We start from the raw sequence: 12,314 nt of genomic DNA on the forward strand, positions 1-12,314 counted from the left end.
TTCCTTCCTTCCTTCCTTCCTTCCTTCCTTCCTTCCTTCCTTCCTTCCTTTCTTCCCTCCTTCCTTCCCTCCTTCCCTCCCTCCTTCCCTCCCTCCTTCCTTCCTTCCCTCCTTCCTTCCTTTTCCTTTTTTCTTTGCTTTTTGGAGGGGGGAAGTGTATCAGCAATGCCATATTCACAATGCCTATAGAGATTACAAATATGCTGATATAATTATCCATTAGAAAATACGTCATGTTTGCCATATGAGGAAATAAACTAGAAAATTTATTAAGATACCAAAAGACTGAGTCCCAAAACCAGAAAGTGAAAGCCATCAGAGTAGTTATGACATTGGCACAGGTAGATAAAGTAGAAAGCACCCACATTTTCAAGCCTTTAAAACAGAACAGGCTACCTCAGGCAAAGGTCCTCCTCTCCCCACGCACAGCAACCACCCAGCGTCCTGGAAGCGCACTCCCAGCAGCTCCGGCCCCTGGCAGTCCTCAGCAGGAGTCCTTAGCAGAAAGTCCTTAGCAGTTCTAACTCAAAAAGGGCTTCGCGCTGCCACTGCCTCTGCTGCTGCCGCCGTCACCACCACCGCCAGCCACCGAAGGAACGCTAGCTTGGCTTCCGCTTCCTCTTGCTCCGCCCCTTCCTGCTACGTCAGCAAGTCCAACGGGGCATGGAAGATCTTTAAATCCCATAACCCTTACAGGAAGGTAGGGCAATTGGGGTTAAGTGACTTGCCCAAGGTCACACAGCTAGTGTTAAGTGTCTGAGGCCAGATTTGAACTCAGGTCCTCCTGATTCCAGGGCCGGTGCTCTATTCACTGTGCCATCTAGCCGCCCCCCCCACGCCTTAGTTTTCTCATCTGTAAAATGAGCTGGAAAAGAAAATGTGAGCCATTCCTGTACCCTTACACCCCCCCGTCCCCCCTCCCCCCCCACACACAAACCAAGCTGATGGGGTCATAAAGAGTCAGATATGACTGAAACTACTGAACAATAACCATATGCTGTATTTTAAGATCTCTAGCTGCTTACATGTAGTACAGCTCCATGCACAAAACTCTCCTTGGGGACATGAAGGAAATACAGGAGAAAAAATACAGATACACAGGGAAAGGTACTCAGATAACCAGACTACTCAGAGTTCAGCTGCTCAGCTACAGCAAGGTCTTAGCTGATTTTAAGATATTCTATACACTTAAAGTGGTAATTCTTTTTTGAAATTCTCTATAATTGACTTCATTCATCAGAATAAATTCCCTTCTGCTTTTCTTCCCTTCACCCTGAATTTATCTGGATTCATTGACAGATTGGGAAAAAGTCAGCTTGAATTAGTGATCTTGTGTTGATTCCTAGAGCACAATGAAATAATATGTAAAATGTTTTGTAAGTTGTAAAGCACTATAGAGGTCATCTAGTCCAACTCCCTGACTATTCAGGGAGGCCTATGAGACATAGAATGTTACTTGTGAAATGTCACAAAGAAAGTAAGTGGAAGGGCTAGAATTTGAACCCAGCTCCTTTGACTTTAGATCCAGTGCTCTTTACGTTGCATTAATTCTTTTCCATTCAATAAATCATCAAGCATTTATTGAATACTTACTGTATCCTAGGCAATGTGCTGAGTGCTGGTAATATAAAGAAAGAACAAAAACAGCCCTTCCCTTCAAGGGGCTTATCCATCCACATCTGGGGTAGGTTCCTCTTCAGTTTGATTGAGCTTTAGTTGAAATTTGCTCTTACCTAGAAGTGACTGGTAAAAAACAATACCAAACTTATTTCAGGTAACCCCTGTTGAGTATTCCCTATGCTAAGTGATGCCTCAGATCTGGGACATGGAATTAGTGATGGAGGAGGGTCCCAGTCAGGGTTGTGCTGGTAAATGTTTGACAACTGACTCTCCAAAACATGACACACTTTTAAGTTTAATCTACACTATTATTATTTTCTCCATCATTTTCTTAAGTTGACAAGTGATTTGTAACATTTACCACTTCCTAAAATATAAATGCTCCCACTGAAAAAATTCACAATCAGCTCTTCCAGAGCAGGCTTGAGATGACTCCAAGCTGGATCCTACATACTTAGTGTTCCGGCTAAGTGGGCCTAGTCACTGGTGCTTGAGGACTTTTTCAAGTTTACAGAAATTTAATTTAACAGCAAAGTGGTATACAACAAAGTTGGACCCATCTGGTCTCCTTCGGTAAGTATGGCCCCCATTTGTTAGATTCACAGCCTTAGCTAAACAGTAAAGTTTCTTTTCTTTTGAGCCATGTCTAACAGGTAATTGAAGTTGCAGTAAAGCTAATATTTATCAAAATGTTTCGTTTTGTAAACTTGTTTCTCCTGTTTCTTTAGAGCTGTAGTCCTTAAACTTATTAGTTTCAAGAGCCCTTTATTCTCTCAAAAATAATTTGGCATCTTTTTATACTTTTAAAAATTACTAAGGGCCTCAAAGAATTTTCCAGTGTAGATTATATTTATCAATATTTACCATATTAGAAGTTAAAATTTAAAACACATTCTAGTAATATTTTATCTTTTTTCAATTGCATGTAAAATTTTTTGACATTTATTTTCTAAAAATCTGAGTTCCAAATTCTCCCTCTGTTCCTCCCCCTTTCCCTCCCTGAACAGTGAGCAATTTGATATAGATTATACAGGTATAGTCAGGCAGAATGTATTTCCTATTTGTCATGTTGTGAAAGAAAATGCAGACAAAATAATGGGAAAAAAAGTGAAAAATAGTATTCTGAGATCTGCATTCAGACTCCATCTTCTCTGGATGTGAATTGCATTTTTTATCATGAATTCTCTGGAATTGTCTTGGATCACTATATTGGTGAGAATAGTTAAGTCATCCACAGGTGATCATCACACAGTGTTATTATAGCTGTTACTATGTATAATGTTCTCCTGGTTTTACTCACTTCACTTTGCCTCAGTTCATGCAAGGCTTTCCAGGTTTTTCTGAAATCATCCTTCTTAATATTTCTTATAGTACAATGGTATTCCATTACAATCATATGCCAAAACTTGTTCAGCCATCCCCCAATTGATCAGCATTTCCTCAACTTCCAATTCTTTACCACCACAAAAAGAGCTGCTATAAACATTTTTTTTAAATAAATAGGGCCTTTCCCCCACTTTTTAAAAATCCTTTTGGGACTAATAGGTCTGTATTGCAAAGAGAACATAAAAAAGGAAAAGAAACCTACATGTGCAAAAACATTTATAGCAGCTCTTTTTGTGGTGGAAAATACTGGAAATCGAGGGGATGGCCTTTACTTGGGGAATGGATGAAGAAGTTGTGGTATAGGAATGTAATGGATTACTATTTTGCAATAAGAAGTGACAAGCAGGCAGATTTAAGAAAAACCTGCAAAGATGTGTAAGAACTGATGCAGAGTGAAATGTGTAGTATCAGGAAAAAAAATTGCACACAGTAACAGCAACACTGTATGATGATCAATTATGAATGACTTAGATCTTCTCAGTAATATTCTCTTCTCATCCAAGACAGTTACAAAAGACTCATGATGGAAAATGTTTCCACATCAAGATAAAGAACTGATGGATTCGAAATGCAGATTGAAGCATACTATTTTGACTTACTTTATTTTTTCATGTTTTTTCCCTTTCGGTCTGCTTTTCTTTCATAATTATGACTAATAAGGAAACATATGATTACACATATATAACTTATATCAGATTGCTTACCGTTTGGGGAAGAGGAAGAAAGGAGGGGGAGAAAAATTTGGAACTCAAAATTTTGTAAAAACGAAGACTAAAAAATTGTCTTTTCATATAATTGGAAAAAAATGAAATACTATAAAAATCTATTTTGGATACAGACCTAGTAGTGATATTGCTGAATCACAGGGTGTGCACAGTTTTATAGCCCTTTGGGCATAATTCTAAATTACTCTCATGAGTAGTTAGATCGATTCATAACTCTGCCAACAGTGCATTAGTATCACAGTAAAATAGGAAATAATTAAAATATTTAATTGATTAAAAGTAATGATAAAGCCTATTACATATTAAGATCTAGAAATATATTTTAAATAACCATATTTACCAAGCAAAAATATAACGAGACAAACATCACTGTTTTACATACTTTTACAAATCTAATTAATGTCTGGCTCAATAGAAGACTGCTAGATTCTCATATCTGTTTCTAGGTTCAGTGTGTCATGATATGCTGTTTTGGTTGAAGTATGTGAAGAAAATCTAGAATCACAGATATGTGGTTGAGGCAATTAGGTGATGCAGTGAATAGGGTGCTGGAGCTGGAGACAGAAAGACTGGAGTGAGAATCCTCACTTAACCTCTTAGTAGTCATGTGACTCCAGTCAAGTTGCTTAACCTCTGCCTGCTTCAGTTTCCTCTTTTCTAAAATGGGGATAATAACAATATCTAATAAGATTATTGTTAAGGATAAAATGAAACATATTTGTAAAGCTCATTGAAAGTCTTAAAGCACTACACAAATCCTAGCTATTGTTATTAGTTGTACAAGAGAGGAGTATTTTTTTAAGAGGCAAATAACATTTTAGTAGTATTATGAATTTTTTAAAATTTAGTAAGCTCCCTGAAAAGGTTTCAGGGACCCCAGTAGTCCATGAACCTCACTTGGAGAATGGCTGCTTTAGAACATTTCTTTCTTTCTGGGAATTTAGTGTTTTGCTGATATTCCCTCATCTTTAGAACTCTATAAGCATGAGTACATAGCATGGATACTAACAGTTGGGGAAACAGGCATAAAGAAACTTGGTAGCTATGGTCATGTGGTTAGATACTGCCAGTATGTCTCAGGGGACCGGTGAGATCAAAAGTATTTTCATAATAACTGTAAGATGTTATTTGCTTATTAAAATACCTTTTCCAGCTAATAACAACAGTTAACCTTTACCTGGTGCTTTCAAGTTTGCAAAGAGCTTTACAAACATTATCTCATCTTGGATCTATGAGCTTTTTTCAGATGAAGGTCACATGTGGGGCTGAAAGTGGGCTGCATGCCACCAGTCTGAGAGTCAAGGCTGTACAGGAGAATAAAGTATAGACTTCTGTCTTTATTCTCGGTGTTCCTCAGGAGAAACTGAGACTCATTTATCTAATGGCTTTTCTGGGAGAGGGCAGTTGTAATAGCAATCCCCTAAATTTCAGAAGTTAGAAAGCAAGAAGTATCTTTCTCTATTCACAGGTCTGGTTCAGGAGAGAAAAAAATGACAAAGGAATTACTAGAAGACTGTTGTATTATCAAATATATACCCCACTCTGGCTAACTGCAGGCCAGCTGAGCAGTGCAGTAGATAGAGTACAGGACCTGGAGTCAGGAAGATCTGAGTTTAAATCTTTCCTTAAGTAGTTGTTTGACCCTGGGCAAGTCACTTAACCTTTGCCTGCCCTCGGTTTCCTCATCTGTAAAATGGGGATAACCAGTGTGATTATGAAAATCAAATGAGATAATATTTGTAAGGTACTTGGAAAACCTTAACGTGCTTCATAAATGCTAATTATTATCATTGTTATTATTAGTTTCCTTCTGTCTGCTGCTTGAGAATTGTTAGAGCTAGAAAGCAAACCCCAAAGTCCTAGTTAGTTTCAACATATGCTAGGTCACTATTTGCAGAGTATTCTGCAATGAGCACTTCTGTTGGCAAGTTGACCTTAATGAGGTTCACAGTGGGGATAGAAATGTGGCTGCTGTCTGTGGTGGTTCTTATCTTCCCTGCAGAGGCTGATATGATCACTCCCATGTCTCAGCGTCTGCGTTCCTGCTCAGTTGTAACTACAATTAGTTCTCAGCCTTAGCCGTTTCTAAGTAATTATTAATGTCCCGTTTCATGTCCTTCCATCCTTTCTGGTGTTGCTCTTTGGCCCCATCGGAGAACTCGGCTGGACACAAACAGTCCATTGACAGCAAGAGTATTGTGTGTGCAAGGTCGATCTAGATTTAGGTACATAGGATCGTAGATTTAGAGCCGAAAGGGACGTTAGAGGCATCTAGTCCAATCCTCTCATTTTGCAGATGAGGAAACTGAGGCCAAGGTCACACCCATAGTGAGTAGCAATGCTGGCATTTTTAATTCCTAGAGATTTATAGGAAAGAGATGGAGTGAGAGATTGTGAAGATAAAAAAAAAATACTGGTACTGAGCCATGAGAGGAACTAGATACAAAGTGAGATGAAAAGCAGTTGTCAGATGCCAAAGAAATGAAGCCAATGTAGTACTAGACTTGGAATCAAGGAGACCTGGGTTCAGATCCTGCCTCAGATACTTACTGGTCATGTGACTACCAGCAAATCACTTAACCTTTCTGGGTCTCAGTATCTTCATCCATAAAATGGAGACAATAATTCCTAGAGTTCCTACCCCAGAGGGTTAGTATGAGGTTTAAACAAGATACTTAAAGAACTTCGCAAGTCTTAAAGTATCAAATAAATATCAACGATCATATTTTAGCCTATATATTCAATAAGTACATATTACTCACTGTTAATTACATGTTAATGATTATTATCTTATGTTTGGTTTTTCTATTTAAGAGCTATTTACAGGATGTTCTAAAAGTCTTAGTACAGTTTTAAACTTTTATAGTTTTAAAATAGCACTTAATAGTTTTTCAAAACAGTATTTGTTATTGTTCTGAACATTGTGTGCAGAGCCTTAGGGTTTGCAAAATGCTTTATATATTTTGATTCATTTGATCCCCACAACATCATCATAATTATTATCATTCACTACTCCACTGTTTAATGTTGGTCTACATTTCATGTTTTACGTCAAATTTTCTGGCTCCTCATATGCTCCATTTTTAGGCATGGACCTTTCCCTTCAGGTACCCTCACCATTCTGAACTTTTCCCTATTTTCCCCATTATTCTATGCCTTCCTTGGTCCTCCTTTCTCTCCCATGCCTCCATTTCCTCTCTGATTGCCCTGTGCAACTACAACTTCTGTCCCTGAAATTCCTTGTCTTTCCTGCTGTGACACCGTGCATCTCAAAGGGGACCTCCCTTTGGGAAACATTGGCTTACATGAATTATCAGTGCATTCAGAACAGAGGAAATATCAATTTTACTGAGTGCCACATTTACTTATCTATCTTTTATTTATCCTCTACTGCTCTTTCTTTTGTGGTAAAGAAAACAAAAGAAAAAATCAAATGTGCTGACTTGTTCAGTTGTTTTTAGTCACATCTAACTCGTTGTTGACCCCATTTGGGGTTTTCTTGGCAAAGACACTGGAGTGGTTTGCCATTTTCCTCATCAGCTCATTTTACAGATGAGGAAACTGAGGCAAGCAGGGTTAAGTGACTTTAGAGATGCTCAGATAAAGAATGAGTTGGTGAGAGACAAATGTAAGTAAGCATTTTATTAACTGCAGAAAGAATAAACACCCCAGAGAGGTTTATTAGATAATATTGACTTCCTAAGGTCAATCAATCCTTTGGAGATTCTTAAAATAGTAGCAGGAACTTGCCTAGTGTTGACGCAGAAGTTTATCAGCTACATTAGACTGTATGCAAGAATTCAAGTATCCTTGTTATTTTTGCTTTTTTTCTGCCCCTTTTCAGTTCCTTTTGCCTTTTCTAGATCCCTTTCACGAAATCATCAGCAGGAAGTTCCCTCCTGGATGATAAATATAACTAAGACTCTTATTTACAGAAGACAATGTGATTTTGTTTTCTTCTGGATCTTTTTCTCTGAGTGCCTATCTTTAGAGGTTCATTACAATGTACCAGGTGTCTGTTGCACACACACACACGCACACACACATGCACGCACACACACACACACACACACACACACACACACACACACACACACACCGATTCTTAGTTTTAGGAACCTCTTTCCAAAAGGGTTTGAAGGAGCTCAGATGTCTCACTGGACAAAGTTACATGAGGACACTTTACCTGATGAATGCCTGAGCCTGGTTTGAACTTTGAACCTTTAAAGTACTGCTTCCTGGCCCATACAAATAACATGAAGCATAGCCAGTGTCCACAGGTATCAGTTGCCCACAACTTCAAGACCCCATGTTGTCTGGGCCTTTCTTTAGGATCCCAGGAATGTAGGTCAAAACTAGCTAGATCAGTTGGTTAGAATGTGGTACTAATATTGCAAACAAGGTCTTGGCTTCGGTTCTATCTCGGCCAGTTAATTTCCAGGAATAACAATAGCAATAATAATAATTAATATTTCTACATGATACCCCAAAAGTCTTTTGGGGACTAAGATTTATAGAACTTTACGATTGCAAAGCACTTTACAAACAGTATCTTATTTGATCCTCAAAACAACCCTGGAGGTAGGTGCTATTATCTCCATTTTACAGATAAGGAAACTGAGACAGAGAGTAAAATGACTTGTCCAGGGTCACGTAGCTTGAAAGTATCTGAAGTTGGATTTGAACTCAGGAATGGGAGTCTTCGTGACTCCAGGGCCAGTCCTCTATCCATCACACCACCTAGCTGCCCGAAACAAGTAGTGCCAGGGAGCAAATAATGACGTCTGGAAGGACGTGTTCAGGAAAAGAAGTGATTCTGTGGCCTTGATACTGAAAGGGTTGCCAGTTTTCATTTCAGTTCAATTATCTTATGTCATCTTGTTCAAGATGTTAGACTTCTTCATGCATAAACTTTGCCACCCACAAAATGAGACTATCAACACGAAGGAAACAAACCCATAGACTATTTTATAAACAGATGCTAATAAATCCATCTCCCGATGGCACAATGCCTGGAACATAGTGTTTGATGAATGTGTAATCTATCATCTATTTATCAGAATCATCTTTTAGAGGTCGGCGCCATAGTACATAGAGTGCCGAGCCAGGAAGACACATCTTCCTGAGTTCAAATCTGGCCTCAGAAGCTAACTAGCTGTGTTACCCCTGTTTGCCTCAGTTTCCTCATCTGCAAAATGGGGATAATAATTGCATCTACATCCATTGTCATGAAAATCATAATGAGATAACTGTAAAGCATTTAGCACAGTGCCTGACACTATAAATGTTAGTCATTATTTTTATTTGCTTAGCATAGTACCTGGCACATGGTAAATATTAACTATTATTATCATTATCTGACTTTCTCTTTTTCTGTGTATCCTACTTATTCTACCTCTCTCTATCTAATTATACAAATTATACTGAGCAAGTTGGAAACAAAAAAATAAAAGGTCTGCTTTTTCTTATCTAATCTTTCAGCCCTTTTAAAGAGCCTAGATTTATAATAGCAGGAAATAGCAATAGACAGTTGAATATATCTACTACTTTAAGTAGATATAGTTACTATTCACTATATTATTCAGTAGACATATCTACTAATCCACTATACTAATCTATATTTTTTATTTATATTTATTATATTCATTTATTATTTAGTTTGATTTCTTTGTGCTTTTGCAGAGAACAGAAAAACTGTAAGTTGGAAGCTTGGAGCAGATAAAGAAGTCTGGGTGTGGGTAATGGGGGAACACCAACTAGATAAACCCTACGACGTCATCTGTGATGAAATTATTGCTGAGCGGGTGCGGCAGCAAGCAGAGAGAGAAGCAGAGGAGCTCAGGTAGGGGATTCCCCACCCCGAGGGAGAGGATATTCCCCATCTCTGGTGCTGTCTCAGTAAGAGGTGGAGAGAATTTCAGAGCATATAAAAAAGATGTTCTTTGCTCTCACCTGCAGCTGGAGGACGGGAAAAGAAAAAAAAAAAACCCTGAGCAGATCTTGGTCAAAGAGGTTTTCTTCCTCATGCTTATAACTGCAGAGCACCAGAATGAACACTGGCTGGTTCCAGGAGGGCACTGTTAACATTCAAAGGGATTTTTCAGTCCTTGTGTGTATAGAGATTGCCCCTGTGGTTTCATAGAAATGTAGCAGAGGGCTAATTTCAAGAACAAGCCCATAAAAATGAAGCAGAACGCAAATAGTATATCCAACACTCAATAAACTCTGGTCCGTAGGCCTGCTACACCATCCAGGAGTCTCAGCCCAAGAATGCACAGTGAAAGTGAACTCCTGTGAAAGACTGGCCAGAAGAGGGCGCTACTCTGATGCTCAGAATACAACATGGCCTCTGTTGGCTGTAAGATGTTCTCCTCCATCATTCCTTCCACCTCTGCCCTGCTTCCTGTTGGTGGTGTGGTTCACTCTGCCAATAACCCCATACCCAACCAAAAGGAAAGATAATGGAGCAGATTTGGGGAGACTCCAGCTTAGTCTCAGAGGGTTGACAATGCTATGAACAGCTTCTTTGACTCTTATAAAAATAACTGGTCCCTTGGTTCCAAAGGAATCATTTATCTTATTAGGGAAAGTTGCCTTTTGGCAAGAGTGAAGGGTTGCTAAGCTAAACTTTAGACTTGCCAGGCATTTACTTCATTCAAACGTGGACATCCCGTCTTGAATAGCCCAGAAGGTTGAAAGGCTATTTTTTCAAAAAAGATAATTCCTATATTGTTTCTTTTCAGAAAAACTCAAGCAAAAGAATCCTCCAAGATTTCCAGGCCTCAGTCACTGCATTCTGATTCAAAAGTGTTGGGAAATTGGGAGGTCCCCAATGCCTCTAAAAGAATAGAAAATGATGAGTCAGGGACGGAAACTAGGAAAGCTTCAACACCAGAAGAAGAGAAAATCCAGGTAAGTCTTTCCATTCTACAAATGCTAAAAATGATAGAATTCAGGAAGATGGAGCAAAGGAATTGTGGCAAACTAGACAGAGAGCTGACTGCAGGAAGACTGGGGTTCAGGTTCTACCCTGGAATATACTGACTGTGATGCTGGGCAAATGACATCCTCCCAGAACCCTGTTAAGTCTCTGACTCCCTAAGTTGCAGAAAAGTTAACCAGGTGTTTTCTCAGTGGCAATTCATTTTGCCAAAAAAAATCACAGATCCATAACACAACAGAGTGAACAAGACTAGAGTCTGATGCCATAAAATGCTTTGCAGACCTTAAAAGCACAATATAAAGTTGTCATTATCATAACTATTATGCAGGAGTAGGGCCACAACCTCTTGATTGGACTTTTTTGCTGCTTATGGAAAGCAGACATGGATATCCATTTTTCATATGTGGTTATTCACTCAGGCAACCTCAAGAATAAAATTCAGGATTCCCTTATTTTGAAGTTGGGATGAGAAGGCAGGTCCCAGGGAACACAAGGATGAGTGGCTTAGCTCCTCCCAAACGTGGCCTCTGGTGCTCTAGTTTAGAGGAGTGACCATAGCAATAAATAGGAATGGCAGGGAGGAAGATAGCCAGAGTGGCATTGGAGGACCCAATGTCCCAGGTTGTGCAGAATGGAGTGATGTCACACCTGAGCTACAAGTAGGAACTGTGATGAATGAAAAACCCTAGACAGAGTTTCTGGGTAATTAATAATTTACTAATTAGGGTGTCTAGAATAATCAATAAATGGATGGTCCGTGGTTTCTCTCAATAACCAAAGGCCCCCCCCCCTTCCTCCATGGAGGCACTGAATGCTTTAAATACCTTTGTGAAAGGGGATGCCCCTAGCAAGTGAAGATCAACCCTGACTGCTGGACATTTAATGAGAAGGTGGGCTAGGAGTTTTCAGTTCTTCCTGCTGAGAACAGGGTTTGATCATGAGACTTTAACTGCCTCCAGCAACCTGGACAGGGGAATTCATCTCCACCCAGACTGCTCTGGTTGGCTTTTTCCTTCACAAGGTAAGTTACCCTAAATTCTAATGGAGAGTTACAAGGACAGGGGCTTATTTTCTCTGGCAAGGACTCACCTAGACTGGATTCTGTTTAGAGCATAAACAGAAGTAAGATCTTCTAGTTAGGTGGGGTCTAGTCCAAGTCTGAGGAGCAAGTTTCCCTTGGGTTAGGGCACCCTCATCAATCAGCCATGTTCTTCAGAGACTGACTGATTTTTTACAGGGGTTGAACCTTAAATGAGGAAATAAAAGAGAAAAAGTCTTGCTTCTAATTTAATTATGGGTTATTAATATAATAGAAAATAATAATTTCTCTCAGAACTTTGGAAGCTATGAGGCTTTTCTCATTATCTCTCCACATTCTGAGTTTGGAAGAACTCCGGATTACAGTTCCCAAAGGCATTAAGGCATTAAGTAGCCATCAAACCGATGTATAAGGTTTTGAAGTAGTTGGAAGCTAGCTTGAGTGCTGTGAGAACAAGGGAAAGGCAGTGGTTACTCTGTGTAATTTGGATGTGGCTTGAGAGAAAGAGCTGCTGGTCCCAGGTTTAGAATGGGAAAGGTGAGCCTGTGGGTAGGCATTGGAGAGAGGGAGGGGGAGGGAGAAAGGGAGGGGGAGGGAGAAA

The 12,314-nt window shown here is 39.4% G+C and overlaps 1 protein-coding gene across 5 annotated transcripts in view; it reads left to right on the forward strand.

Moving 5' to 3' along the window:
• The window catches only part of SH2D4A (SH2 domain containing 4A), a 118,365-nt gene that overhangs the window by 16,889 nt on the left and 89,162 nt on the right, over nt 1-12,314 (forward strand). For all 5 annotated transcript variants that reach the window (XM_069075764.1, XM_069075763.1, XM_069075762.1 and 2 more), the window contains 2 exons: nt 9,414-9,573; nt 10,475-10,643. In XM_069075764.1, the coding sequence (XP_068931865.1) occupies nt 9,414-9,573; nt 10,475-10,643 (329 nt within the window). The remainder of the gene's footprint in view (nt 1-9,413; nt 9,574-10,474; nt 10,644-12,314) is intronic.

The sequence above is a fragment of the Petaurus breviceps genome, unplaced genomic scaffold (genome assembly GCF_028583685.1).
Source record: "Petaurus breviceps papuanus isolate PSGF00001 unplaced genomic scaffold, PetGlider_PUasm1.0 90919, whole genome shotgun sequence".
NCBI lineage: Eukaryota > Metazoa > Chordata > Mammalia > Diprotodontia > Petauridae > Petaurus > Petaurus breviceps.